The 26,369-nt window shown below is 40.6% G+C and overlaps 1 protein-coding gene across 1 annotated transcript in view; it reads left to right on the top strand.

Moving 5' to 3' along the window:
• The first annotated feature begins 3,708 nt into the window (after positions 1 to 3,708).
• LONRF1 (LON peptidase N-terminal domain and ring finger 1) overlaps positions 3,709 to 26,369 on the top strand; it is a 38,936-nt gene continuing 16,275 nt past the window's right edge. The window contains exons 1-3 of the mRNA XM_047715822.1: positions 3,709 to 4,519; positions 15,978 to 16,096; positions 17,230 to 17,352. Coding sequence (XP_047571778.1) covers positions 3,811 to 4,519; positions 15,978 to 16,096; positions 17,230 to 17,352 — 951 coding nt within the window. The 5' untranslated portion in view covers positions 3,709 to 3,810. The remainder of the gene's footprint in view (positions 4,520 to 15,977; positions 16,097 to 17,229; positions 17,353 to 26,369) is intronic.

Here is a 26,369-nt window from a genome sequence, read left to right as displayed (position 1 = left end):
GAGTAGCAAAGTACTTGCTTAGACAGTAGTCACTGCAGACAATTGGGTTTAGGTATCTACATAGCATCACCTCTATTTAACCTACTCAGGTTGTCCTCATTAGGGCTTTTCACTTAGAACACCATTATAGCAATCATATACTGTATTTTTAGCATCTTATATAAACTTCCCTACAAATGCCCAAGTTATATAACCACCCCCCCACCCAGACTTTTCTCCAGCCTCTCAGAGACTTACAGTAGGGGCGAGGACATGTGCGTGGTGGGAGATCCCTGTTCTGGGATGGAAAATGCTCATGTCCCAGAGGCTGGTTCCCCCTTCCCTGGACGGGGCTGGGTGTGTATCCGCAAAATGTGCTTCCTGATACCCCCTTCTTCTATTCTCAGCCTTGCCTCTGCTGTTACATTTTCATGTAACAGGTGTCACGTTGCTGTGTTCCTGAGCTTGGAAGGCTCTCTGCCTCCTGTCAGTTGTGTTCCAACAAACCCCTGGGGCTCAGCTCCAGAGGCAGATGCACCTGAGAGATGGTTCTAGCTCCCTCATTTCACAGATGGTAAATGAGGCTCAGGGAGGCTGGCTGACTTCGTCCCAGAGAGAGAGCAGAAAAATGGGCAGCCCCAGGTCCCCCGATTGCCCCTCCGGCAGGACTTCCATTAAACCAGGAATTTTGCAGATCTTAGTGTTCTCATACACATAAAATAAGGGCTATGTGAGAGGTGGTCTCTGAAGACCCTTTCATCTGTGCATTATGGTCAGATATGCTACTGGGTGTGTACAGATTATATTGGGCTTTCGAGTTTACTGTGTTCCATGCAGTGGCTAGAATGTTACCAGGAAGAGGACATAATTTTTCTTGGCTCTTTAAAGCTTAAATTCATTTTTTCTTTTTTAATGGTAAGAATGTGAAGAAACAAATGGTAAATTCACCCACGGCAAAAAAAAAAAAAAAAAAAAAAAAAAAAAAAGGAAAAAAAAAAAAGAGGCTCAAATACACATCTTCAGCTGACTCATGTCCAGGAAAAGCACTATGTTACGTTATTCTTAAATAGGAGTTTACCTAACTATATCAGGAAAAGTCTCCTTCTGGTGTGGCTGAGGGGGGGAGGGCAGGGATACGGAGGGAATGATGGTGATAAGCATTTTCCAAATTAGGAAACAGATATGCTTTTCTTCTTACTCTCTTACATAACTGATCTATTTTAGAAGACAACACTAAAAAACTGAAATGAAATACAAATCTCATGATTTTACTACTTTGTTAGCAAAGACAGAAGCAAGTAATGCTCGCAGGAAAAGAGGGGAGAGCTTCCCCCCAGTGCTCTCCTTCCTGCCAGGGAGCTGTTCTCCCCCCTCCCCTGGGGGTTCCCTCTCCTCCACTACAGCCTCCGGGTAAGCCAGACACCAAAGTCTGAATTTTACAAAATGAAGAAAGGTACTCATTTTTCTCTTCTTTTAATTTAAAAGGCAGTCACATCAAAGTGCATACCTATCCTCTTTTGGTGGCACAGAATGATGGAAGACTGACCTGTCTACAGCCGGTGAATGTTTTGCCCCAGACTTCCTGTTTCAGAGGGAAATTGTGCAGCACACAAAGGCGAGAGAGGCGGTACAGCCTCTTACATAAATAAGTTACATAAATGAGAACCAGTTATGTAAATGTATAAACCAGCAAACATGAATTATAACCATTCACAAATGCCAAGGAGATCACGGCAAGATTCCTCCCACGGTACCTTTTTTTTCCCCCTCTCACATTATTGTAATTGTACCATTTTATTTCACACCAGAATCAGATGTAGTTATCTGTCACATTTATTAGGGAAAGAAACTCCAAAGGACAGATGATACTTCACACTTTCTGAACCACACATTTTACTTTGGGGGGAAATTCCATAAGAAAACCTGATTTGAACTATATATAAGATTTATCAATTTATACTTCATGTGTAATCATGAACACATGTATTAAGTATTTACTAATGTACAGTTTGCCAGCTGCTGGAATGTATGTATCACAAAAAGTCAATGTCCATATATATATGGATATTTGTTTTACCAGTTATGGTTTCAAGTCTCAAATGAGAATGTGGGCATCTGACTAAAGTCATTTTTAATAATATTGAGGGAAGGTAGTAATATGGGGGGCGAGGATTAAATTCAAGGTTATGCGTATGATTTAATCCCAATCTTCCCCACCTCAAATGATTTAGGAGTTGCTCCTTGTTTCTTGGCTACAGTTTCAGGTGCGGTGTGAATGGTAAATGAGCCTGTTCCCTCTGCACCCTGTCAGGAGTGGGAACCTTAGCTTTTCCTCAGCTAGCTTTTTCCTTGTTCCTTTTGGGGCAATATAGCTGTATCTTTTCTGAAGTTACAGAATTTGCTCATTGTGTAGTAAAAACATATGTAACTCAAAAAGCAGTTTTGAGCCTAACTGCCTGTTCCATATAAAGAAGGATGCTAATTAAACCTTTGCCAATTTCAGGCATAGCAGGCTCAGGTTAACATTTCATTTACCAACTTCCTTGGTTTTGAAAATCTTGTGTAATATATTTCTAAGATCTAACATAGTAACCTAACAGTGAAATGAGAGTAGGAAGCAGAGCCTCTGTATATTATTAGCTGTGTGATTTGGGGCAGGTAACCTTCCCTCTCTGGGCCATTGCTTCTAACCATCTGAAAAAGGATGAAAGTTCTAAGTCACTTCCAGCAGTAACAATCTAGTGGCATCTAATCAAATCTGTATTTTTAGCTGAGAGCTTTAAACTCTGACATCAAGTTTAAAGGAAATATAGTCCGTTATATAAAACCCAGATCTTTTTTTTTTCTTCCATTGGCAGTACTGCAGACCCTGCTTGGGTTGTAGTGTTATTGTGACTGACATATGAAAACTATTTTATCTTGGTGGTTTCTTTTTAAAAATGTCAAATATGGGGCTTAGCCAGCTTTACAGCGTTGAATGAGATGTGAGGAGTACCATCTGACACCTTGGGAACTTGTGGGCTTCCTTCCTGGAAGTGGGGGTGTTTTAAAAGGGAAAGGTCTCAGTAACTTGCCACTGGAGGGAGTCGGCTCAGGAACGTGGATGGGGTCATTTCGTCTCTAAAGTTGACCTGGCCTAGACTTAAGGAGGCACTAAGTCATCAGACCGACTTTGCGCGTTCTTAGGTCCTCTGCCTCTACATGTCCATCTGTAACTTGGGTGTAAAGAAAATGCAGACCTGCACCTGACATCTTCACCGGGAAGCTCCCACCGGCCAGGAAGAGAGGGCGGGTCCCCACTCAGGACGCCGGCCATGTCAGGGGAGTGCTGGCGATCTGGGCTTTAGTCCCGGGCGGCCAGCCGCCGGCAGAAAAGTACCGACCAGGCAGGCATTAGGCGTGAAGCCTTGGCAGGTGAGGGTATGCGTCCAGCTGAAAGGCGAGGTGGGTGGAGGCCCGGGCTCCTAGGGGCTTTGTTCAATTACAAGCCAGGCCCCTGTTTCGGGAGAAGCCAATTAGATCCCCGCTGGGGGATCATCTGACCTCGGGTTCCTCCCCAGGAGGGGCTTCGGAAGGGGCGGGGCCAGGCTGTAGGCTCCTCCGGGACCCGGGGCGCAGGCCGTGCGGGGGAGCCCCGGGCGCTTCAGCGAAGCTCCGCCCCGCCCCGCGCCCGCCAGGCCCCGCCCCCGGGGCTTCCCGGGCGCGCGCCGCCCCGCTGTGTCCGCGCGCCACGCCCCCCAGCTCGCGGGCCGCGTGCGGAGCCGCGCGCCCCGGAGGCTCCGCGACCGTGGCGGCGGGCGGCGGCGGCGGCGGAGCAGCCCTCCGCGGGCCATGTCTTCTCCGGACGTGGCGAGGAGCTCCCCAGGAGGGAGCCGGGAGATGGCCCCCACGCCGCGGAGCCGGGGCCGGTTCTGGGAAGTGGGCAGCGGCGACCGGCTGGAGCGCGCCGCGGCGGAGTCGGAGCGCTGGGAGCTGCTGCTCCGCCGCGGCGAGCTGCTGGCGCTGGGCGGCCACCTGAAGGGAGCGCTGGAGGCGTACGCGGCGGCGTTGCGCCGCGGGGCCCCGGTCAGGCCCGAGTGCCTCGGCACCCTGGTGGACTGCCTGGTGCTCAACTACCGGCTCCGCCACGGGCTGGGCTGGAGCGCGACCCTGGCAGCGGGCGCAGACCTCGGTGCCGGCGGGCTGCTCAGCTGCCTGGGCTGCCGGGGCTTCCTGAGCGAGCCGGTGACCGTGCCCTGTGGCCACAGCTACTGCCGTCGCTGCCTGCGGAGAGAGCTCCGCGCCCGCTGCCGCCTCTGCCGGGACCGGCTGCCGCCTGCCGCCGCCACTGATGCTGAGGGCACCACCCCGCGGCCGCCGCCTCTGGCCGCCGCCATCGCCGCCTCGGGCTTCAGAACCAGCGTCGTCCTCAACCACCTGGCGGAGAAGTGGTTCCCGGGCCAGCGGGAGCGAGCCCGCGCGGCTGGCCGGCTCGGGGAGCTGCTGCACCAGGGGCGCTACCGGGAGGCCCTGGCCGCCGCCTGCGAGGCGCTGCGAGCAGGTGACCGCGCGGGGATGCGGCGTGGGCCCGGCCGACCCCACCCTCCTTTCCCCGACGGCCCGGCTACCCGGAGCTCATCTGCTCCCCAGAGAGGCTTCGCTGCCTCCCCGAGGCCGCCTGACTCCCGCTTGTAGGGTTTCGGGGTCCTGGAGGGTGTGGGAGGGGGCGGCGCCCCGGGGTGCTTCGGTCACAATGGGGATCGCCTTCCGAGCCGAGTGTGACGCGGCGCGGGGAGGGGCGCACAGGCTCGGGGTTCCCTCGGCCGCGGCCTTGCGGTCTGGAGGGAGCGTCCCGAGCGGAGCGGGTGGTCGGGGCGAGGCCGCGGGAGCGCGGGATGGGGTGGAAGTTGGGCGAGCCGGAGCGACCGCTCGCTTCCTGCCGCGCTCTTTCCTGTAATTGGCCCGCCAGGCCGGGCCGGGCCGAGTCCGCCGCGGGCACACGACAGCCGGGGCGGGGAGAGGATCCCTCCGGCCGAGACTAGTCGTGCAACGTTTATGGTCGTACCCCACAAAAGTCACTGGGGCAATTGGAAGCCGCGGGAGGGCAGAATTGCATAAGCTGGGTGGGGGGGGGGGGTTGTGTAACGGGTGACGTCCGGTGGGCGTGGCGGGAGCTCGGCGCTGGCACCCAGCTCCGGGAGGCCCCGCCGGCCACTGGGCTTGGGGCGGGTGTCGGAGCTGCTCGGGGGTGTCCAGGCTTACCTGAAAATGACGGTTTACCTCTCCATTCCCAGATCATACTTATTTCGTAAACACACGTGGCTTACTTTTCGAATACCCCTAGTTTCACGGTCAAGATGAAGAGGTAGTCTCTGATGAGTTCTTAGACACCCTTGTTTGCCCTTCCACACTTGATCAAGATGTGGGGAAAAGCCTTTTAGATCTTTGGTCTGTTTCTTCTCCAAGAAGCAGCTTCGGCTTCCTAACCTAGGTTAGCACTTTTAAGATGGTTTTAGACTGTGGAAAGGGACACTGCCAGACTCTTCTAGGGAGAATAAAGAGTTCTATAAATCGGTGGTTCCCCCACCCCGGGGGGCGGGGATTTTACCCCCCGGGGGGCATTATCTAGAGCGGTGTCTGGTAATACCTGCAGACATTTTTGATTGCCACGGATTGTGGGAGTAGTGCTGGTACATCTCGTGGGTAGGGGCTGGGGATGCTGTTAAACATTGGAGAGAGCGCCGGACAGCCTCCCACACAGTTATCAGCCCCCAAATGTCAACAGTGTCACTGTTACATCTTGTGTTAAATAAGCCTATTTCAAAATTGGTGTCTTTATTGGCATGAAATAATGCTGGAGAGAATAATCCTGGAGAAAGACATCTAAAATATAAACTGATATTATGTATCAGGTAAATTTATAAACTGTTTAACTGAAACTCTCTTTTTTTGTGGTTTTTTTTTTTATCCTAAGTGCTTAGTCATTTCGAATAGTGACAGTATATTATTTAATAATACCTTTAGAGTTCAAAACATAAACTTGGCATATTTTCACAGTCTTTCAGAATCTTTATGGGAAGTGTAGGCACTTAAAAAATGGAGTAGAATGATAGACCCAGAACAAAAGAGAACTAATTGGAATATGAAATTCTGATATAGACAGCTCTGCCTTTCTGGGTAGTTTGAGTGAGGAAGTGCAGACCATCTAGGCCTTGGTCCTCATTTTTAAAAAATGAAGCCAAAGCTGGGGCAGTGAAATGACTTGTCTACAGTCACACAGCTAGCTGGTTGTAGAGGCAACATTGTATCATCCCTTTCTCCTAACTGTTGCATCAGGGTTGGTCCTGGCTTTATAGCTCAACCTTTGAAAATGTTTAACCAATTCCCAGGGGAGTTTTCTTTGTCACTAGTATAAAATAAAGGCTGAAACTTATTGATAGCACTATACGGCATTAAATACTGTACTCCATAAGAATTTAATCAGGGACTTAATAGGAATTCAGGTCTGAGTCTACATAACAGTGAACACATTACTAATTTAAGGTTTGGCTTAATGTTCTATAACCAGTAATCTTTTAATTAAGGAAGATTTGGGCCTTGGATTGAGGATATTATTTTTAACAGAAAAAAACCCATATCTGCTTTCCTTTTGTAAAGATAATTTACATGGTCAGCACATGGGAATTTTGCCTGTTCAGCCACTTAAATCTTACTTGTGTGGAACTAGAACTCAAGTCTTCGTTCACCTCATTAACCTCTTTTTCCCTCTTCTGAGGTCTTTGAAAAATCATTAATTTCATACTCAACATAGGGGAAAAAAATCTTAAGAGTTTAACAAATTGTAGTTGGTGAAATATAGATATCGAGTGTCCTAACAATTTATGGAGGTGAATAAAAATGTTCAGTAGAGTTATAAATCTGTAGTTAGGCTTTAACTTTTTCAGTGTCAGCTAGTTAACTAGATGGGTGTTTTAAATGTGTTTATATAATTGTACAGTTGTAGCTCCCCATGCTACTTTTCATTATTGAAAGACCTTCACTGAAATTTCTTTTTAGAATTCTTATCATGAAAAACTAAATACTATTAACCAGAAAAAGAATCTAGTCTGCAGTTAGCCCACACCTGTTCCAGTTTATCCCTGTTGAAAAGAAAAGAAGGCTTGAAAACCTTTTTCCAAAATCAGAAGTTTCCCATTGAGATTACATAACTTTCTGTTGAATTGAAATATATTTAGATAACATTGAATCTATTGATCTTTTGGTATTATCTCAGATGTTTCATAACTTTCTGTCTCTTTAGTTTAGGGCTATTGTGTAAAAGTCTCTTCTGTGTTCTTTATACTTATTGAAATTATCTGAGTTTGCTATGCTGTTTTTCCTTTAATTTTTAATGAATTTTTACACTGACTTGCCTCCTCCCCATATATACCCCTCTCTCCCAAAAGAAGACAAAAGAACATTGTAAATTACAGTTTGAAGTGTTCTAGTTTTTTTTTTAAGAATGTCATTCAGGGGAGAACAGTTTATTTAAAATATTTGTAAATTTTTGTCTTTAGTATTAATTATGTAGTTCTTGCATATTATCAAGCATTAAAAAAATTATTTAATCATTTGATCTTCACAAAGAATCCTGTGGAATACCCTTACCTCAGAAGGAAATTGAGGCAGCTGTCTTTCAGGTGCAGGGTGGTGTAGTGGTTAAAGCTGTACATCTTGGCAGCTGACTGCCTGGGCATGTGTCCCAGTGCAGCCCTCCACTTACTCTCTGACCTTGGGCCTGTTGTCTGATCTTACTGTTTTGGTTTCCTTATTTGAAAAGCGAGAATAATATCTGGTAGATAGATAACTCCCAGATGGATAACTACCTAGGGGTGTTAGGAGAACTGAGATGTAAAATGCTTTGAATGGTGCCTGACAGAGTAATGCCTAGTAAATATTAGTTAAAAAAATTTTAGGGGTGCCTGGGTGGCTCAGTGGGTTGGGCATCTGCCCTATGCTCAGGTCATGATCTCAGGGTCCTCGGATCCAGCTCCTAATTGGGGAGCTGGGCTCCCTACTTCTCCCCCTGCCCCCTCCTCCCCCTGCTCATGCTCTCTCTCAGGCTCTTGCTTTCTCTCAAAATCTTTTTTTTTTTTTTTTTTAAGATTTTATTTATTTATTTGACAGAGAGAGACCACAAGTAAGCAGAGGGGCAGGCAGAGAGAGAGGAGGAAGCAGGCTCCCCGCCGAGCAGAGAGCCTGATGCGGGACTCGATCCCAGGACCTGAGCCAAAGGCAGAGGCTTTAACTCACTGAAGCCACCCAGACGCCCCTCAAATAAAATCTTTAAAAAATATATTTTTTAAATGTAAAAGCTGTGCTGCAACTAGATGATATAGCTACAATTAAAATGTAACTTTTATGACATCAAGTCCTGTTCTTTTCTCTCTCCCACATTAAGAATATTACCAGAGTGAGAGTTAAATCCTGAGTCTAGCCTATATATGTGAGTTAGTAGTGACATTTTAGCATCCATCAATAAAGTACAGATCCTGAAAGGCTTTAGTTATAAAAAGATGAGCCAAATTGTAGGTAAATGCTGAATACACTTACAGAAAATGTAAAGGTGTTTAATATCTTAACTAGGTTAAGGTGAAGAGATTTAAATTGATTTAATCAGTAAACTTAGTATGTCCTAACTTAATCTGTAAAACACTTGAAACAGTAAACATTGACATTTATTTGGTGTTTCATAGTGCACAAAATATTTTCTTTTCCATTATCTTAACTGATCCTTACAAAAGATCATGTGAGGTAGGAGGGCAACTTGAGCATTCTTAGCTCAGAGACTGAAGAAGAGAGCTCCAAGAATTTTAAGTGCTTTTCTTGAGGCAAGTAAATAAGCAAGTTAGAACTGAAAGCAGAAGCACTAAGTGTGTGGATTTTGTTTCTAAGACTCAAATTGCTTTCAAAAATTAGCATATAAATCCTGAATCTCATGTATTCTTATCCGGCAGGTTTGTAGTAAGTCCTCAGTTTTAGTTGCTGAAAATAGAGAAGTGGACAAAATAAAGACCCTGTCCTTATGGAGTTTGTATTTTTTTTTAATTTCACTTGAAATCATAGCAAATTGGTATTTATTGAAAAGGGGCTTGACCTCTGACAAATCGAGCCCGTATGCAGTACATTTCTGATTCACCCTTTTTTAAAATCAGAAGTCATGTTAAGGATTTTTGTGATGCCTCAGGGTCATTACAAAGACCAGTTACAGTGGCATATTCTTATTGATATAGAAGATGGGAAATCAGGTTATGTAAATATTAAGTGTTCATTTTTTTCCTTTGTTCGTCAAACAATGCAGAATTTACCAAAATTCTTGTTATATTAGATTTCTAGTTATTTGTATATTAACCTTTGGTGTATTCAGAATTTGTTTTTCTGTGTAGTGGAATATTCTAAGAGGCTTAGATACATTCAAGTGAAAATTTAAATGGATTTATATAGTATTCTATGCCTTGCATTGTAAAGATATTTTTCAAAATTGTTACTATGTTTAACTGTAGGTGAATGACTTAGACTCTAAAATGCAAGACAGAAACTTCTGTTCAAATTCTAGCCCCTCCCCACCTTTGGTAGGATGGGATCAGTCTGTTTTTTTTTTTTCTCCCTTTCCCCTCCTTTTGTCCAGTTTGCACTGCCAGTCCCTAAAGATGTTTGTCACGTGGCAAAGGTTTATTTGGGGAAAAGAAAGGAAAACACTTTAATACCTTGTATCGAGAGCTAATCTCATTGCTATTCAACTTATTTTGAAACATTTTATAATAGTAACAGTACCTATTATTTATTATTTGTGTGCCAGGCATTGTGTTAATGTCTGTGTAGTCCTCACAACTGTCTTACGACATAGATGTCACCAGCATTGCACAGGTGAGGAGCCGGATGATTAAAGAGTAAGGTAAACTGTTCAACCTGGGATCTAAACCCAGATGCTCTGAATCCAATGGTTAATGCTAGACTATTCCATTCATAGTATACCATTAATCAATCACTAATAACTTGTCAATTGGTGGCTTTCAGTTTAAATATTTATTTTAGAAAGAGAGAGCATGAGGTAGAGGGGAAGGGGCAGAGGCAAGAGGGTGAGGCCAGAGTGCATCCCAAGCAGACTCCTTGCTGAGCGTGGAGTCCAGGTGGGGTCCCAATTTCAGGGCCCTGAGATCATAGTTGAAATCAAGAGTCAGCCTCTTCACCCACTGAGCCACCCAAGTGGCTTCTATGATAACCAAGCCCTACCATACTGAACTTGAAAAAGTGACAGAAGATGGGACGCCTGGGTGGCTCAGTTGGTTAAGCCACTGCCTTCGGCTCAGGTCATGACCCCAGTGTCCTGGGATCGAGTCCCACATCGGGCTCCTTGCTCGGCGGGGAGCCTGCTTCTCCCTCTGCCTCTGCTGCCACTCTGCCTGCCTGTGCTCGCTCTCTCTCCCTCTCTCTCTCTCTCTGGCAAATAAATAAAATCTTTAAAAAAAAAAAAAAAGAAAAAAGAAAAAGTGACAGAAGAAAAGAAATTTGGCATTTTGGTTGGTCACTGAGGTTGTTGAAACAGCTCAACATACAAATCTAAGAAAAAGGCACTCAGAGGAATGAGTAAAAGATTATGAATGTGGAATGTTTATTCTTATGCATAAACAATGTAGCTAGTAAATATATAGTTGTAAAGGTCAGACTTACTGAAGAAATGCACATTAAGACAATGCTTTTTTGTATTTTTCTAGGAAACAAAAATACACAGTTTGTGGGAATGTAAAAATAAGTTTTTATAAAAGGGCCAGCAGAATGTATTGAAACTTTGTATATATAATTTTCTACACAGCCATTCAACTTTCTAGACAGTGACTAAGGAAATAAACAGATATGTAAAGGCATACAGATAGATGATCCTTGTAGCACCTCTTTTTTTTCTTTTTTTTTTTTTAAATAAAAGATTTATTTTAGAGAGCACACAAATGGGGAGGTGGGGCAGAGGGAGAGAATTTAAAGCACCTTCCTGCTGAGTGTGGAACCTGAGGCTGGGCTCCATCCCAGGACCCTAAGGTCATGACCTGAGCAGAAATCAAGAGTAGGACCATCAACCAAGCCACCCAGGGGTCCCTGTAGTGCTTTTTATATTAGCAAACATTAGAAGTAAAAACTGCTGAGTAGTGTATTTTGAAATAGATTGTGAAGATGGTAGGATATTTTGCAACCATTAAAAACCATGTGGATTTAATTACAGTGACCAAAAAGCAGGTTGTAAACTGTATATAGGGTAGAGTTCATAAAACTGTAAAATTAAAAATGTAATCTACACACATAGGAAAAACTGGCCAACACTGGTTATTTCTTTATGGTGGGAACATTTCTTAATTAAAAATTTCTTTCTTAATATGTAGGTTTTCAAATTGTATAAGTAAACATTTTTATAATCTGAAAAAAAGTTTCTTGAAGATGAACTAAGGAAACTACCTTAGGATTGGAACAAGGATGATTAATGGGGATTCTAAAGAACTCTCCTCAGCCCCTGAAATGCCTCGGCCGCTTAAGACCTGCTTTCCTCAGATGTGAAGCAGAATTTTATCTCAGTTTTTTTATTTGCCTGGTGACTGGCAATATTACTGGGTCTAAGAGAAGAGAAAATGGGAGCATGAATTAAGGAGCATAAGGGGACAGATTTTAATGAAGTTTTCCCTTGTTCAGCAAACATTTAGCAAAGCCAGGATTTGAGGACACAAAGACAGGAAATAATGGAGGGAGCTCAAAAATAGATTTTAGACTGAATGCAGTGCACATACAGTGAAGGAACACAGTCATAATAGCCAACATTTATAATGTACCAAGCCCTGTGCTGGGTGTTTTGCATATATTAACTTGAGTAATACTGTGAGGTAAATACTGTTATCTGCAGAGGTGAACAGTAAGAACTCTCGAGCCAGACCGCCTGAGTGAGAATCTTGAATCCACCGCTTCCTAGCTTTTTGATCTTGGGCAAATTACTTAAACTGTGTTCAGTCTCCTTATCTGGGAAAATGTGGACAGTGCCAGACCCACACAGGATTGTTCGGAAGGTTGCAAATCATAGTAAGTGGTGTTTCTTAAATAAAAATGAATTTTGGGAAACACTCTCAATTTTGTAGCTGAGGAAACAGGTACAGAGGTGTTTGGCTGTTTGCCCCAGGTGCAGTGAGTGGAGGGGCCAGAAGTTGAACCCAGCAGTGTGAGAACCTCAGAGCTCCTGTTCTTGATCCTTAGTGATGTGCCAAGTGAGGGTAGACTCAGAAGAAAGCATCTTGAGAAAGAGATTGGTGAGCTGAGTCCTGTTGGTTGCAAAATAGTTCCCCAGACCAAGGGGAGGTGCGGTATTGAAGTAGAGCTCTGCCAAGGAGAGAGTTCTGTGAGCAAAGGAAGGAGGCATGAAATAGAATGGCAGACATGGGGCAGGCTGAGTTTAGGTATTACTGGAACCTCAAATGGGAGCTGGATAATGATCGGAAGTGAGGCTGGAGAGGGGCAGGCGCCAGGTGTGTAGGAATTTGCATGTTGTACTAATATACCCATCTGATCTTCTGGATGGTGAGGATATAGGTAGGGTAAGACTGGAGGCAGAGAGAGCAGTTAGCAAGCTCTTGCAAAAATCTTAAGAGATTTGGATCCAGACCCTTAAGTAAGGCTGTTGGCAGGAAGATTGGAAAAGACCTGGGACAGATTTGAGAAATATTACCGAAAGTAAATTTGACAAAATTGGGGATTTGATTTGGGAAGTCAGTGGTTTTACTAGTAGAGAATACAGTAAAAAGACTTCTTTTTTTTTTTTTTTTTTTTTTTAAAGATTGTATTCATTTGAGGGAGAGAGCACAAGCAGGGGAAGGGGCAGAGGGAGAGAGAGAAGCAGTCTCCTCACTGAGTAGGGAGTCTACTCTGGGGCTCCATCCCAGGACCCTGGGATCATGACCTGAGCTGAAGGCAGACACTTAACCCACAGAGCCACCCAGGTACCCCAAGACTTTTTTTTTTTTTTTTTAAAGATTTTATTTATTTATTTGACAGAGATCACAAGTAGACAGAGAGGCAGGCAGAGAGAGAGAGGGAAGCAGGCTTCTTGCTGAGCAGAGAGCCCGATGCGGGACTCGATCCCAGGACCCCGAGATCATGACCTGAGCCGAAGGCAGCGGCTTAACCCACTGAGCCACCCAGGCGCCCCGACTTTTTTTTTTTTTTAATGGAAATGCACTGAGTATGTGGAAATTATAGCAGGCAGTTGGAAATTTGGTGAATCTGAAGGCACGTTGAAAAGCTCAGAACTGAAGATAAAGATTTGGAAGTTAAATCATGCTTTTAGTTAGCCCCAACCACATCTTTGTATTTCTTCACTTTTTCAACACATTGGGTCCGTTATGTGCCAGGCAGTAGGGTGCCCACAGTAGTGGCCTGGGAGGCCCCTCTCTGATAGCATGCTCGATGAGGTGACTTGTTCACACCAAGGTCCTCAAGACGATGTGGAGAACATACTAGCAACATTTGTTGACCCTTTCAGACTTGAGTTACTAACACAGCTGGGTTGATGTTTTTTTGGGGAGTGAAGGAGAGTGGTTTATAGTTACCTTTTACAGAAGCTTACATGGAGGGCAGACATTGTATGCTTTGATGATTCCAGGGTCTCAATTAGTGCATTTGGCTCTTTTTTAGAATTAAGGGTTTGAAATAAGTGGGCGGGGTGACCCTAATCTCTTAAGAAGCTTTAGGAATTTCACTCACTTGATGAGGTTTTTTTCCCCCCTTATAAAGTCATTTAAAATAATTATTCCATTAACATTTGATGTTTTTTTTTTTAAAGATTTTATTTATTTATTTAACAGATCACAAGTAGTCAGAGAGACAGGCAGACAGAGAGAGGGGGAAGCAGGCTCACTGCTGAGCAGAGAGCCCGATGTGGGGCTCGATCCCAGGACCCTGATATGACCTGAGCCGAAGGCAGTGGCTTAACCCACTGAGCCACCCAGGTGCCCCTAACATTTGATGTTCTTAACAAAAATGTTACCTATGAAGTGTTAGGGGGCAAGACTTTTAAAATCTAGCCCTCTTGTCGTTTTATGTGTATCTTTTCTCTTCTCCCAATACATACTAACTTCTTAGGCTGCCTTTAGAGCATCTCAGGAGCCTGAGTGTTTCTGTGTTGAGAGGAGAGGGGAAACCGTCTTTTTTTTTTCACTTTGGTCAGAGTGGAGAAGTGTGATACGTTGGCTGGGTGTTGTCAACGACTGTCCTCGGACACTTGCTACAGTGCTAACCCAAAGAAGCTGTATTCAGTAGTGAAAGCATTGATAAAAGGGTTGGATATTCAGAAGTTTTGAATGTGTACGGCATCAAGTGTGATGCAACGGGGGACCTGCTGTAAAAGGAAAAAAATTGAAATGAAAAAAAGCCCCTCAGGGAACCAAGAATGGAAAGGGCTGTTTGCTGCCACAGTGAACTCCCTCTCTCTGAGATGCAAAGAAGGGGGCTCAAGGATGCTGTTGGAAGCACCCAGCTCTGGGTGAGCAGTCCTTAATGGGTCCGGGTTCTTTCGGTGCTTTTGAACTACTCGTCCCTGGACCATTTTGGCACGCGCTGCTCTCAGTTTTCTGAACTGCAGTTGTTTTTGTCAAATCAAGATTGCATGATCCCATTTCATAATAAAATAAAGTTTTCTAATTGGATTGTAAACTCCTCAAAGACAGGGATAAAATAAAGTCTTCCGAGCACCAACAGGGTCAAGTTTTTTGCCAGGACTCATTCTTGATTGATGAATCCATATTGAACTTTCAGTTTCCATGTGTTTTTATTCAGAGATAATGGTTTCCAGTTACATTCCTTTACGAAACAAAAGACAAAATATTCTAGATGTGTCTTTTTTATTTAGGAAGCATGAAATATTTTCTTGAAATATTTCATTCTTCTTTGAAAATTTCCATTGGTATAAATTCGAAGGAACAACATAGTTCTAATTCTTAAGCATCAGCTGAAAAAGGCCAGTCCCATTGTTGGGAGTTCTGTGTAGGAAAGCAATCATCTAAAATGTAAAGTAAACCAGGGAACTATTGAAGGGTTTTATTACCGTTTTGTCTTTTTTTTTTTTTTTAATGAGGCATTATGGGTCTTTATACCCTCTTCACAATGAATTGCCTTATTTCATAAGCATATATTTTTGAAGGCTTCAAAGATGACCAGCTTTAAAAGAGTGAGATTAATTTTGTCTATAGATGTGCTGAAAATCAGTTTCTGGCTTAGACTTCAGATTTCGAATCCATGTACGTGTAACAAGTGATGGGAGTATCACAGATGGTGCCCCCTAACTGAAATTCTGACCGCCATTGGGTACGAATTTGGTTTCTCAAGTACAGAGGTAGAGGACGGTAGTCAAAATATCAACAAAGCTTTTTTCTCAGAAACATTCGAAATTAGATCTGTTTGGCAGTGACAAAATATCATTTGTGCTAATGGCAGGAATTAAAATTTTGACCTCTTAAATTATCAATCCATTTCCTCCAGAATCAGGACCATTGTGTACCCTCCTAAGTTTGAGCCTTGGTCAGTCTTTGTTACTGTGGAAATTGTGTGTGGAGTAGTTGCACGTATGGTTGTTTGTGAGGGTTTAGAAATTGAGGTTTGAAAAATTAAGATTTCCCATGAAGAGGCAAATCTTCTAAACATCTAAGATCTGGTTTTCAGATCTGTGTAGAATGCCCTCCCTATTTTAAGAAAACACTTGTTTTCTTAGAGGTGATTATTTACATTATAAAATATTTTCAGTACTTAAAAACCATCCTTTCCTGTGCTAAATTTATCTACATATAGTCTTAACGATTAAACTTCTAGATAAAATTCAACACTTACATGGGTTGCACCTGTACTCTGCTTTGGTGGTTATTACCTGGAATCACTAAGTCAGTTCTTAATCTAGTTTGTATCTTGTGGATCTGACAATAGTATTTTAAAAATAAACCTTTATAAAATATTTGTTTCAGAGCCCAGTGATGTGACTCTAAAAATTTACCGAGCGGAATCATATGCTGGTCTCCAAGAGTTTAAAGCCGCCATAGAAGATTTAAATGCAGTCCTCTGTCAACTGCCAAATTGGCCTGAGGTAAAGTTACTGTTTTACATTTACATATTTAAAAATTTCACCTGTAAGGAACATGAATTCAGTTATGGGTATAAGTTTAAACAAAATAGATTTGTTGGCTCTTTAAATAAAACATATAGCGTTCTAGAAATCTAGGGTTAGTATTTTGAGCAGATGGCTATAAAGCAATTTTTTAAACCCTAAGAAACCTTCATTTTCTAACTAAAGAACAACCTGAACTTAAGGCACTGAGAAAAAAAAAAAGTAATAAGAGACTTGAGTGTGCAAAATTTCCTCAAATAGATATAACTGGTCCTGCTGGATCCAAACTGAAAATTGGTGGAGGAGGTGTACTGATGCGAAGAGAAGAGACTGGAAAATGGAGGCATGGAGGCATCAACACTCCAGATGAGGAGTGATTTAATACAGTAAATGGGGACAACAGAGGTTGCCTTGCCCAGGTGTACTGATGCGAAGAGAAGAGACTGGAAAATGGAGGCATGGAGGCATCAACACTCCAGATGAGGAGTGATTTAATACAGTAAATGGGGACAACAGAGGTTGCCTTGCCCATACAATTTTAAAAAAGACTTGAGGCAAATATATGTAATCAGTTTACTAATTTTTTATTTGCCAAAGCAAATATATGTAATCAGTTTACTAATTTTTTATTTGCCAAAGCAAATCAGTTCATGTCCCGTATATGTTCTTCAAGCTAGAAGTTACTATTTTATATGACTTTTCCCCCATTTGAAACCATGCCTTTGAGGACAATATATTAAGGATGCTCTAAAAAATTATAAATTAATATGAAAAACGATACTAAATCCCATGCTGGCTTGACTGGTTAGTATAAGGCAAACGTAATGATGGAAAATGATCTGTATGGACACCTTTAAAACTATTAAAAAAGAAGGAATCCTCTGCATTTATTACTGAAGTGATATAATTAGAAATACAGTTTTGAAGTCATTTTTCCGTAAGTGCTTCTCCAGGGAAGTGTGTAAACATACCTTGAAATGCTATGGGCTCCTCAGAGTTATTTAGAATTTCAAAATGCACATTTCTAAGCAAACCAATGTTTTTTTTCTAGATACTGATTTTTCAAAAATAACTGTGTCAGTCAAAGTTGTGTATTTGTGCTTTCATTGAAGGTCTACTTCAGGAAAGGAAAAGTACTCCAGGATGCTGGTTTTTTAGGTGATGCCTTACAGCTCTTTCTTCAGTGCTTAGCTCTGGATGAGGATTTTGCACCTGCGAAGCTAGAAGTGGAAAAGGTAATCGGTTTTACCAATTATAGTCAGAGGCAGGTCTGAGGCACAGGTCTTTTTAAAAATGCTAATTATAGTTAGAAACTTGGGGTAAGAACATAAGGAGTCCAGTAAGTCAAATTTAGCAGCAGTTTGACAAGTGGGCTTTCAGCGTCATACACTTAGCGTATCGAGTTTTTACTGAACTCAAAACATTTCATTTGCAGATACTTAAATGTGTTACTTTTGCTTAAATTTAGGTGCTTTCTACTGGTTTGTTTGATTGGAGCCAAACTAATCATCCTTAATTGTTGTCATGATATTCCTGCTCAGAAATTTTTTTTTTCTAGTTAAAGCAAAACTGGTCTATAACATTACATGTTTCCATATACATTATAAGAGATACCACTAAAAGGCTATTTACAATCCATCATAATACAGGGGGTCCCTTCCCCCATTTCACCTAACCCCCTTACTCTCTGATAACCACCAATCTGTTTTCCATATCTGGGAGTTTTTGTTTTGTTCATTTCTTTTTTGTTTCTGTATTAGATCCCACATATGAGTGAAGTCATACCATGTTTATCTTTCTCTTTCTGACTTATTTCACTTGCCATAATACCTTTAGGGTCCATTCGTGTTGTCACAAGTTTTTTTCTGGGCTAAGTGGTAGTCCATTGTGTATGTATAACTTATCTTTATTCCATCAGCCACTGATACACATTTTGGTTTTTTCCACTTCTCAGCTATTGTAAAAAATGCTGCACTGAACATAGGAATGCACACATCTTTCCAAATCACTGTTTTTGCATGCTGAAGATAAGTACACAGAAGTGGAAGTTCTATTCTTAATTTGTTGAGGAATCTCCATACTGTTTTCCACAGTGGCTTTACCAAGAACGGTATACAGGGTCCACTTTTTACCGTATCCTCTCCAAGCCTTTTTATCTTTTGTCTTTTTGGTAATAGCCATTCTAACCATTGTGAGATGATACTTTATTGTGGTTTAGGTCGGTATTTCCCTGATTAATGATGTTAAGCATCCTTTATGGTCCTGTTGGCCATCGGTATGTTTTCTTTGGAAAAAAGTGTCTATTCAGATCCTCTACCCATTTTTTAATTCGGTTGTCTTTTTGTTGTTGAGTTGTAGGCGTTCTTTATATATCTTGGATATTAATCCCTTATCAGATATACAATTTGCAAAAATCTCCCATTCAGTAGGTTGCCTTTTTGTTTTGATGATTTCTTTTGCTGTGCCAAAGCTTTTTAGTTTGATGCAATCCCATTTGTTTATTATTGATCTTTTCCTTGGTGTTGGAGTCACAAAAATACTGCTAAATCCCATATTGAGGAGCTTACCACCTATGTTCTTCTAGGAATTTTATGGTGTCAGGTCTTATATTCAAGTCTTTAATCCATTTGAGTTAATTTCTATCTCTGGTGCAAGACACTGGTCTAGTTTCATTCCTTTGCATGTGGCTGTCCAGCTTTCCCCAGCACCATTTATTGAAGAGACTCATTTCTCCATTGTAAATTAATTGTGTAAATTAATTGTCCGTATATGTGTGCCTTTAATTCTGGGTTCGTAATTCTGGTTCACTGATGGCATGTGTGCATTTTTATACCATCATTATATTGTTTCAATTACTATAGATTTGTTCTGTAGTTTGAAATCAGCATTGTTCTCCTTTCTCAAGATTGCTTTGGCTATTTGGGATCTTTTGTGATTTTCGACAATTTTAGAATTATTTGGTCTAGTTCTGTGGAAAAATACCATTGGGATTTTGATAAGAATTACATTGAATCTGTAGATTGCTTTGGGGAATATGGATATTTTAACAAAAGTAATTCCTCCAGTCTCTGAGCATCCCTGGAATAAATCCCATTTGATCATAGTGTATGAACTTTTGCTGTATTTTTAAATTCAGTTTGCTAATATTTTGTTGAGGATTTTTGCATTAATGTTAGTCACTGATAATGGCCTGTAATTTTCTTTTTCTGTGGTTTCTTGTCAGCTTGCTGGCCTCAAAAAGATTTGGGGAGCGTTCCTTCTTCAATTTTTTGAAAGAGTTGAGAAGGATAGGTATTAAATCTTTGAATGTTTGGTAGAATTCACTAGTAAGCCATCTGGTCCTGAACTTTTGTTCGTTGGGAGGTTTTTGATTACTGATTCAATCTTACTAGTAATTGATCTATTCAAATTTTCGGTTTCTTCATGATTCAGTCTTGGAGGATTGTGTGTTTCTATGAATCTATTCATTTCTTCTGGGTTGTCCAATTTGTTGGCATGTAATTGTAGTAGTGTCTTATAATCCTTTATATTTTGGTGGTGTCAGTCATCACGTTTCATTTCTGATTTTATCAGAGTGCTCTTTTTATTTGGCAGGGTTTTTTTTAACTTTTTAAAATTCTAGTATAACTGACATACAGTGTTATATTACTTTCACATGTATACTACAGTAGTGATACAGTAGTTCTATACATTACTCAGTGTTTATCATTTTAAGTATATTCTTAATCCCTTCATCTATTTCACCTGTCCTCCCCTTCCCCTCTGGCAGTCACCCATTCTTTAAGAGTCTGTTTTTCTTTCTTTTTTTTTCTTTGTCCTTTTGTTTTGTTCTTTAAATTCCATACGGGAGTGAAATCATATGGTATTTATCTTTCTGCGACTGACTTAAATTTCATTTAGCATTATATACTCTAGATCCATCCATGTTGCAAATGGCAAGATTTCATACCTTTTTATGGCCAAGTAAAATTCCATTGTGTGTATGTACCTCTTCTTTTATCCATTCAGCTGTTGCTCCCATAGTTTAGCTATTGTGGATAATGCTGCAATAAACACAGTGTGCATTATAACTTTTCGAATTAGTGTTGTTTTCTCTGGGCAAATATCCAGTAGTAGAATTACTGGATCATATAGTATCTTATTTTTAGTTTTTTGAGGGAACTCCACAAAGTTTTTCAGTGGCTGCACCAGCTTGCATTCCTACCCCAGCGCATAAATGTTTCTTTTTTTCCACATCCTGGCCAACACCTTTTATTTCTTGTGTTTTTGATTTTAGCCATTTGACAGGCGAGAAGATATCTCATTGTGGTTTTATTTGCATTTCCCTGATGATTAGAGATGTTGAGCATCTTTTCATGAATCTGTTGGCCATTTGTATGTCTTCTTTGGGAAAATGTCTTTTATATGTCCTGTGCCCATTTTAATTGGGTTATTTTGGGGGGGGGTGAGTTGTGTAAGTTCTTTATATATTTTGGATATTAACCTCTTGTTGGTATATTATTTGCAAGCATCTTCTCCCATTCAGCAGGATGTCTTCTGTTTTGTTGATGGTTTTTTGTTTTTTTTAAGATTTTATTTATTTATTTGGCAGAGAGAGAGCACAGGTAGGCAGAGAGTCAGGCAGAAAGAGAAGGAAGCAGGCTCCCTGCTGAGTGGAAAACTCCATGTGGGGCTCGATCCCAGGACCCTGAGATCATGACCTGAGCCAAAGGCAGAGGCTTTAACCCACTGAGCCACCCAGGTGCCCTTGTTGATGGTTTCTTTCACTGTGCAGAGGCTTCTTGTTTTGATGTAGTCCTGATAGTTTCTTTTTGCTTTTGTTTCCCTTGCCTCAGGAGACCTACCTAGAAAAATGTTGCTACGACCACTGTCAAAGACATCATTGCCAATGCTGTCTTCTAGGATTTTTACAGTTTTAGCTCTCACATTGAGGTTTTTAATCCATTTTGGAATTTAATTTTGTGTATGGTATAAGAAAGTGGGGGGGGGAAAGGTGGTCCAGTTTCATTCTTTTGCATGTAGCTGACCAGTTTTCCCAGTAAAATTTGTTGAAGAGACTTTTTCCCATTGGATATTCTTTCCTACTTTGTTGAAGATTGATTGACCATATAATTGTGAGTTTATTTCTGGGTTTTCTATTACATTCCATTAATCTATGTGTCTGGTTTTGTACTAGTACCATACCGTTTTGATTACAACAACTTTGTAATATACAATTGTGGAATTGTGGTGCCTCTAGCCTTGCTTTTCTTTTTCAAAATTGCTTTGGCTATTTGGGGTCTTCTGTGCTTCCATACAGATTTTAGGATTGTTTCCAGTTCTGTGAAAAATGTTTTTAGTATTTTGATAGGGATTGTACTATCCAAAGATTGCTTTGGATAGTACATTTTAACATTTGTTCTCCCAATCAATGAGCATGGAATGTCTTTCCATTTGTTTATGTCATCTTCAGTTTCTTTCATCTATGTTTTATAGTTTTCACAATACAGGTCTTTCATCTCTTCGGTTAGGTTTTTCCCTGGTATCCTACTGTTTTCGGTGCAATTGTAAATGGATTGTTTTCCTAATTTCCTTCTGCTGCTTCATTATTAGTGTATAGAAGTGCAGTGGATTGCTACACATTCATTTTGTATCTTGCAACTTTACAGAATTCATTTATCAGTTCTAGTAGTTTTTTGGTGGAGTCTTTAGGGTTTTCTATATAGAGTATTATGTCCTGCAAATAGTAAACTTTAATTCCTCCTCACCAATTTGGATGCCTTTATACTTTTTTCTTATCTGATTATTGTGGCCAGGACTTCCAGTACTGTGTTACGGAAAAGTGGTGAGAGTGGACATCTTTCATTCCTGACCTTAGGGGCAAATCTCTGTTTTTCCCCTCTGAGGGTGATATCAGCTGTGAGTTTTTCATATAAGGCATTAATTATGTTGAAGTATGTTCCCTCGAAACATACTTTAAGAGGTTTATTCATGAATGGATGTTCTACCTTGTCAGATGCTTTTTCTGTCTCTACTGAAATGATCATATAGTTTTTTTATCCTTTCTCTTATTGATGTGATATATCACATTGACTGATTTGTAAGTATTAAACCACCCTTGGATTCCTTGGATTTATCCAAGGAATAAATCCCATGTGGTCATGCTGAATGATTTTGTTTAATGTGCTGTTGGATCCTATTTGCTAGTATTTTGTTGAGGATTTTTTCATTTGTGTTCATCAGATACTGGCCTGTAGTTTTCTTTTTTTGTATTGTCTTCATCTGGTTTTGGTGTCAGGATAATGCTAACTTCATAGAATGAATTTGGAATCTGTCCTTCCTTTAGGTTTTTTTGGAATAGTTTGAGGATAGATATTAATTCTTACATGTTTGGTTAGATTTCCTCTATGAAGCCATGTGCTCCTGGACTATGATATGTTGGGAGGTTTTAAATTACTGATCAATTTCATTGCTAGGAATTGGTCTGTCCAAATTTTCTCTCTCTATAATGCAAGAGCCCTCTTTTCTTTCTAGTCTTGACATTTGCCAATTTTATTAATGTGTTCAGTGATCCAACTCTTAGTTCTTTGATCTTCCCTTTTTTTTTGTTTCATTTATTTCAGCTGTGGTCTTTATTAATTCCTTTCTTCTAGGACTTTGGGCTTTGTTTCTCTTTTTCTATCTTCTTTAGGTATAAAGTTAGGTTGTTTGAGATTTTTCTTATTTCTTGAGGTAGAACCCTTAGAACATCTTTTGCTGCATCCCAAAGATTTTAGTAATTGTCCCTCTGTATTATCTCTGGCTATTTTTTAAAGTTTCTTATTTATTGGATGGAACAAAGATTTGTTGTTTCATAGCATGATGTTTAATCTCCACATTTTGGTTGTTTTTTTTTTTTTCCTTGTAAGTAATTATTAGTTTTATACCATTGTGGTTGAAGATGCTTGGTATGATTTCATTATTCTTTAAGTGAGGCTTGTTTTGTGGACTAATGTGATCTATTCTGGAAAACATTCCATGCGCACTTGAAATTTTTGGATGCAATTTGGATACAGTGTTCTGTGTATATCTCTTAAGTTCATCTGGTCTAATGTGTCATTTAAGGCCAGTGGTTCCTTGTTAATTTTCTGTCAGGATGAACTATCCACTGATGTCAGTGAAGTGGTAAAGTCCTTCATTATTATTGTATTACTGTCAGTTTCTTCCTTTAGGTATGTTTTATTTGCTTTATATGTCTTGGTGCTCCTATGTTGGGTGTATATACATTTATAAATATTATGTTTTCTTGTTGGATCTTATCATTATGGAATGCCCTTCTCTACTATTAAAGTCCTCGCTTTGAAGTCTATTTTGTATGTTATGCATATAGCTATACCAGCTTTCTTTTCATTTCCGTTTGCTCAGAACACCTTTTTCCATCCATTCACTTTCAGTGTGTATGTGTCCTTATTTGTGAAGTGTGTCTCCGGCAGGCAGCATATGGATGGATCTTATTTTCTTATTCATTCAGCCATCCTGCGTCGTCTGATTGGAGAGTGTGGTCTATAGAGTAAATCTTGATAGGTATGTGTATATTGCCATTTGGTTAATGATTTTTTTTTTTGGCTCTTTTCATCATTCCTTGTCTTCCTTTTTTCTCTTTCTCTCTTTGCTTGTGGTCTTATGGCTTCCTTTAGTGCTTTGCTTAGATTATTTTCCCATTTTCTTTTGGATATTTACCATCAGTTTTTGCTTTGCAGTCACCAAAAGGTTCACATAGAACTTTCTTTGTATGTAATGGTCTGTTTCGAGTTGATAGCAACTTAAATTTGAACACATTCCAAAACTTTACATTTTTCTCCCCCTGCTCACCTTTTATATTTTTACATGTCACCTTAGACATCTCTTTATTTTATGCATCTCTTAACCAATTATTGTAGTTTAATTTTTTTTGACTTTTAACCTTTAGACTTGCTTTATAAGTGATTAATCTACTTACTTTTACTATTTGTTTTCCACTAAGATGTTTACTTTGATGTTTTCTTATTAATTAGTGCCACTTTTTTTCAGGTCAGAGAAGTCCCATTAACATGTCTTGTAGGGCCAGTTCAGTGGTGATGTATTCCATTAGCCTTTGCTTGTATGGAACACTCTTAATCCTTTTTTTCAGTTCTGAATGACAATCTTGCTGGGTAGAGAATTCTTGGATGGAAGTTTTTTCATTTCAGCCCTTTAAATAGGTCATGCCACTTTCTTCTGGCCTGCAAAGTTTCTGGTGATAAATCTGATGGCCTGTGGGGTTTCCCTTTCAAATAAGTTTTTCTTTTGCTGCTTTTAGAATTCTGTCTTGAAATTTTTCTATTTCCATTATAATGTGTTTTGGTGTGAATCTCTGTGTGTTCATCTTCTTTGGTACCCTGTACTTCCTGGACCTGGAGATTCTGTTTTCTTCCCCAGGTTAGAGAAGCTTTCTGGCCCTTTCTTTTCTCACTTTGGGACCCCCAACTTAGGAATTTTTATTGGGCTGCTTTTTGCTTTTAATTTCCAGTGTAAGTTTTGCTTCTTTTCTTTTTTTTTTTTTTAAAAACATTTTATTTATTTGAGAGAGAGAGAGACAGAGAGAGCATGAGAGAGGAGAAGGTCAGAGGGAGAAGCAGACTCCCCGTGGAGCTGGGAGCCCGATGCGGGACTCGATCCCGGGACTCCAGGATCATGACCTGAGCCGAAGGCAGTCGCCCAACCAACTGAGCCACCCAGGCACCCAGTTTTGCTTATTTTCAAGGTGCTCATAGTAGTGCCCCAATTTGTTTTGCCTTAATTTTCTCAGTAATCCATATATCACTTTCCAGGGTTTGTTTTATGGTGTGTTAGTAGGTGTTAAGTAAAAAGGAGGAGTCCTCTGATTAAATGATTTTGGGGAACATTGGGTTAAACCAAGGTAAACAGGTTTCTTCAGAAGTTCTCAGAGGTTTTGCTCTGCTAACATGAGAGCAGCATTCAGCTTTTGTCAAACATATTCACAGAGCATCTGGAAAGACTAGAGTCTTTGAAAAATTTTTTGGGAATATCTGTCCCCATATAATTGTAGTGTCATCCTGACGCTCTCTTCAGTATCCACAAAACATGAGGTGTTATTTATCACCTTGATAGTGTTTTTTACATTGTGGCTTTTTGTCAGAATCACCTTGGGTGCTTGGTAAATGTAAAGATTCCTGGACTTCACCACAGACTGTTGGAATTAGAATCTCTGGAATTTGGGCGTAGTTTTAGAAGAACCCAGGGAGATTCTTGTGCATTTAGAAGGATGACAACTTTGTTCTCAGATCCCCAATGCCTCATGAATATGGCTAATAATCAGTATATCCTCCACGAGGCTTCTAGCCCATTGATTTAATGAAAAATGGTTTACTATTGTGTGTATTCTGTTTTATATTTGTTAGGGGTTTCTCCCTGAGGAGACTGAAGACTTTTTAAGGGCTTGTAATTTTGCATTTTCCATGCTACTAAATATCCTTCTATTTCTGTAAATATTTAAAAAGTTGACCTTTAATAAGGTTAGGTGAAGGTAAAACAGCTGATGCTTTGAAATATTTTTCTCCCAATATGCTTTTTGTAGATTGTGGTATACTTTACGTATGATGCATGCATTTTACAGTCCACTGTTTTGGAAATTATACATGCATGTATCAGCACCCCAATCAAGATGTAGAATATTTCCATTATGCTAGACATCTCAGTCATCCCCTTTTCAGCAAATCCCCTGTATCCCTGCTCCCAGAGGCAATTACTGTTCAGATTTTTATTCGAGTATAGAGTAGTTTTGCTTATTCTAAACTTCACACAAGTGGAATCACACAACATGTATTCTTGTGTCTGGCTTTTTTTTTTTTTTTGGCAGAAAATAATAGTTTTGAGATATATCTAGCAATTTTTAAAAAATTTCATTGTTCACTAAGCATTCCATTGTAGAAGCATAGCACAACTTATGGTATTAGTAGTGATTTTCATTTGCGTTGTTACCAGTTGCTGCTATGAACTAACATTCTTGTATAAGTTCTTTTGTGGATGTGTTTTTCTATTTCTTTGGTAAGTACCTACTGGATCTGCTGGGGTCTAGAGTAGGTGAGTGTTTAAGACTCAGACCAGGGGAAATGTAAAAACATACAAATTTTAAAATGCTTGTTCATTAAAGGGGGTATTGCTAGAGCTCCTACCAGATATTCTTTTATTTACGTTGACTATATCTCCTGTTTATTTACATTGTAATGATTCAGGACTAATCTTTTTTGTGAGA

This window comes from Lutra lutra, chromosome 2, assembly GCF_902655055.1.
Source record: "Lutra lutra chromosome 2, mLutLut1.2, whole genome shotgun sequence".
Lineage (NCBI taxonomy): Eukaryota > Metazoa > Chordata > Mammalia > Carnivora > Mustelidae > Lutra > Lutra lutra.
This window is presented reverse-complemented; position numbering and strand designations above follow the sequence as displayed.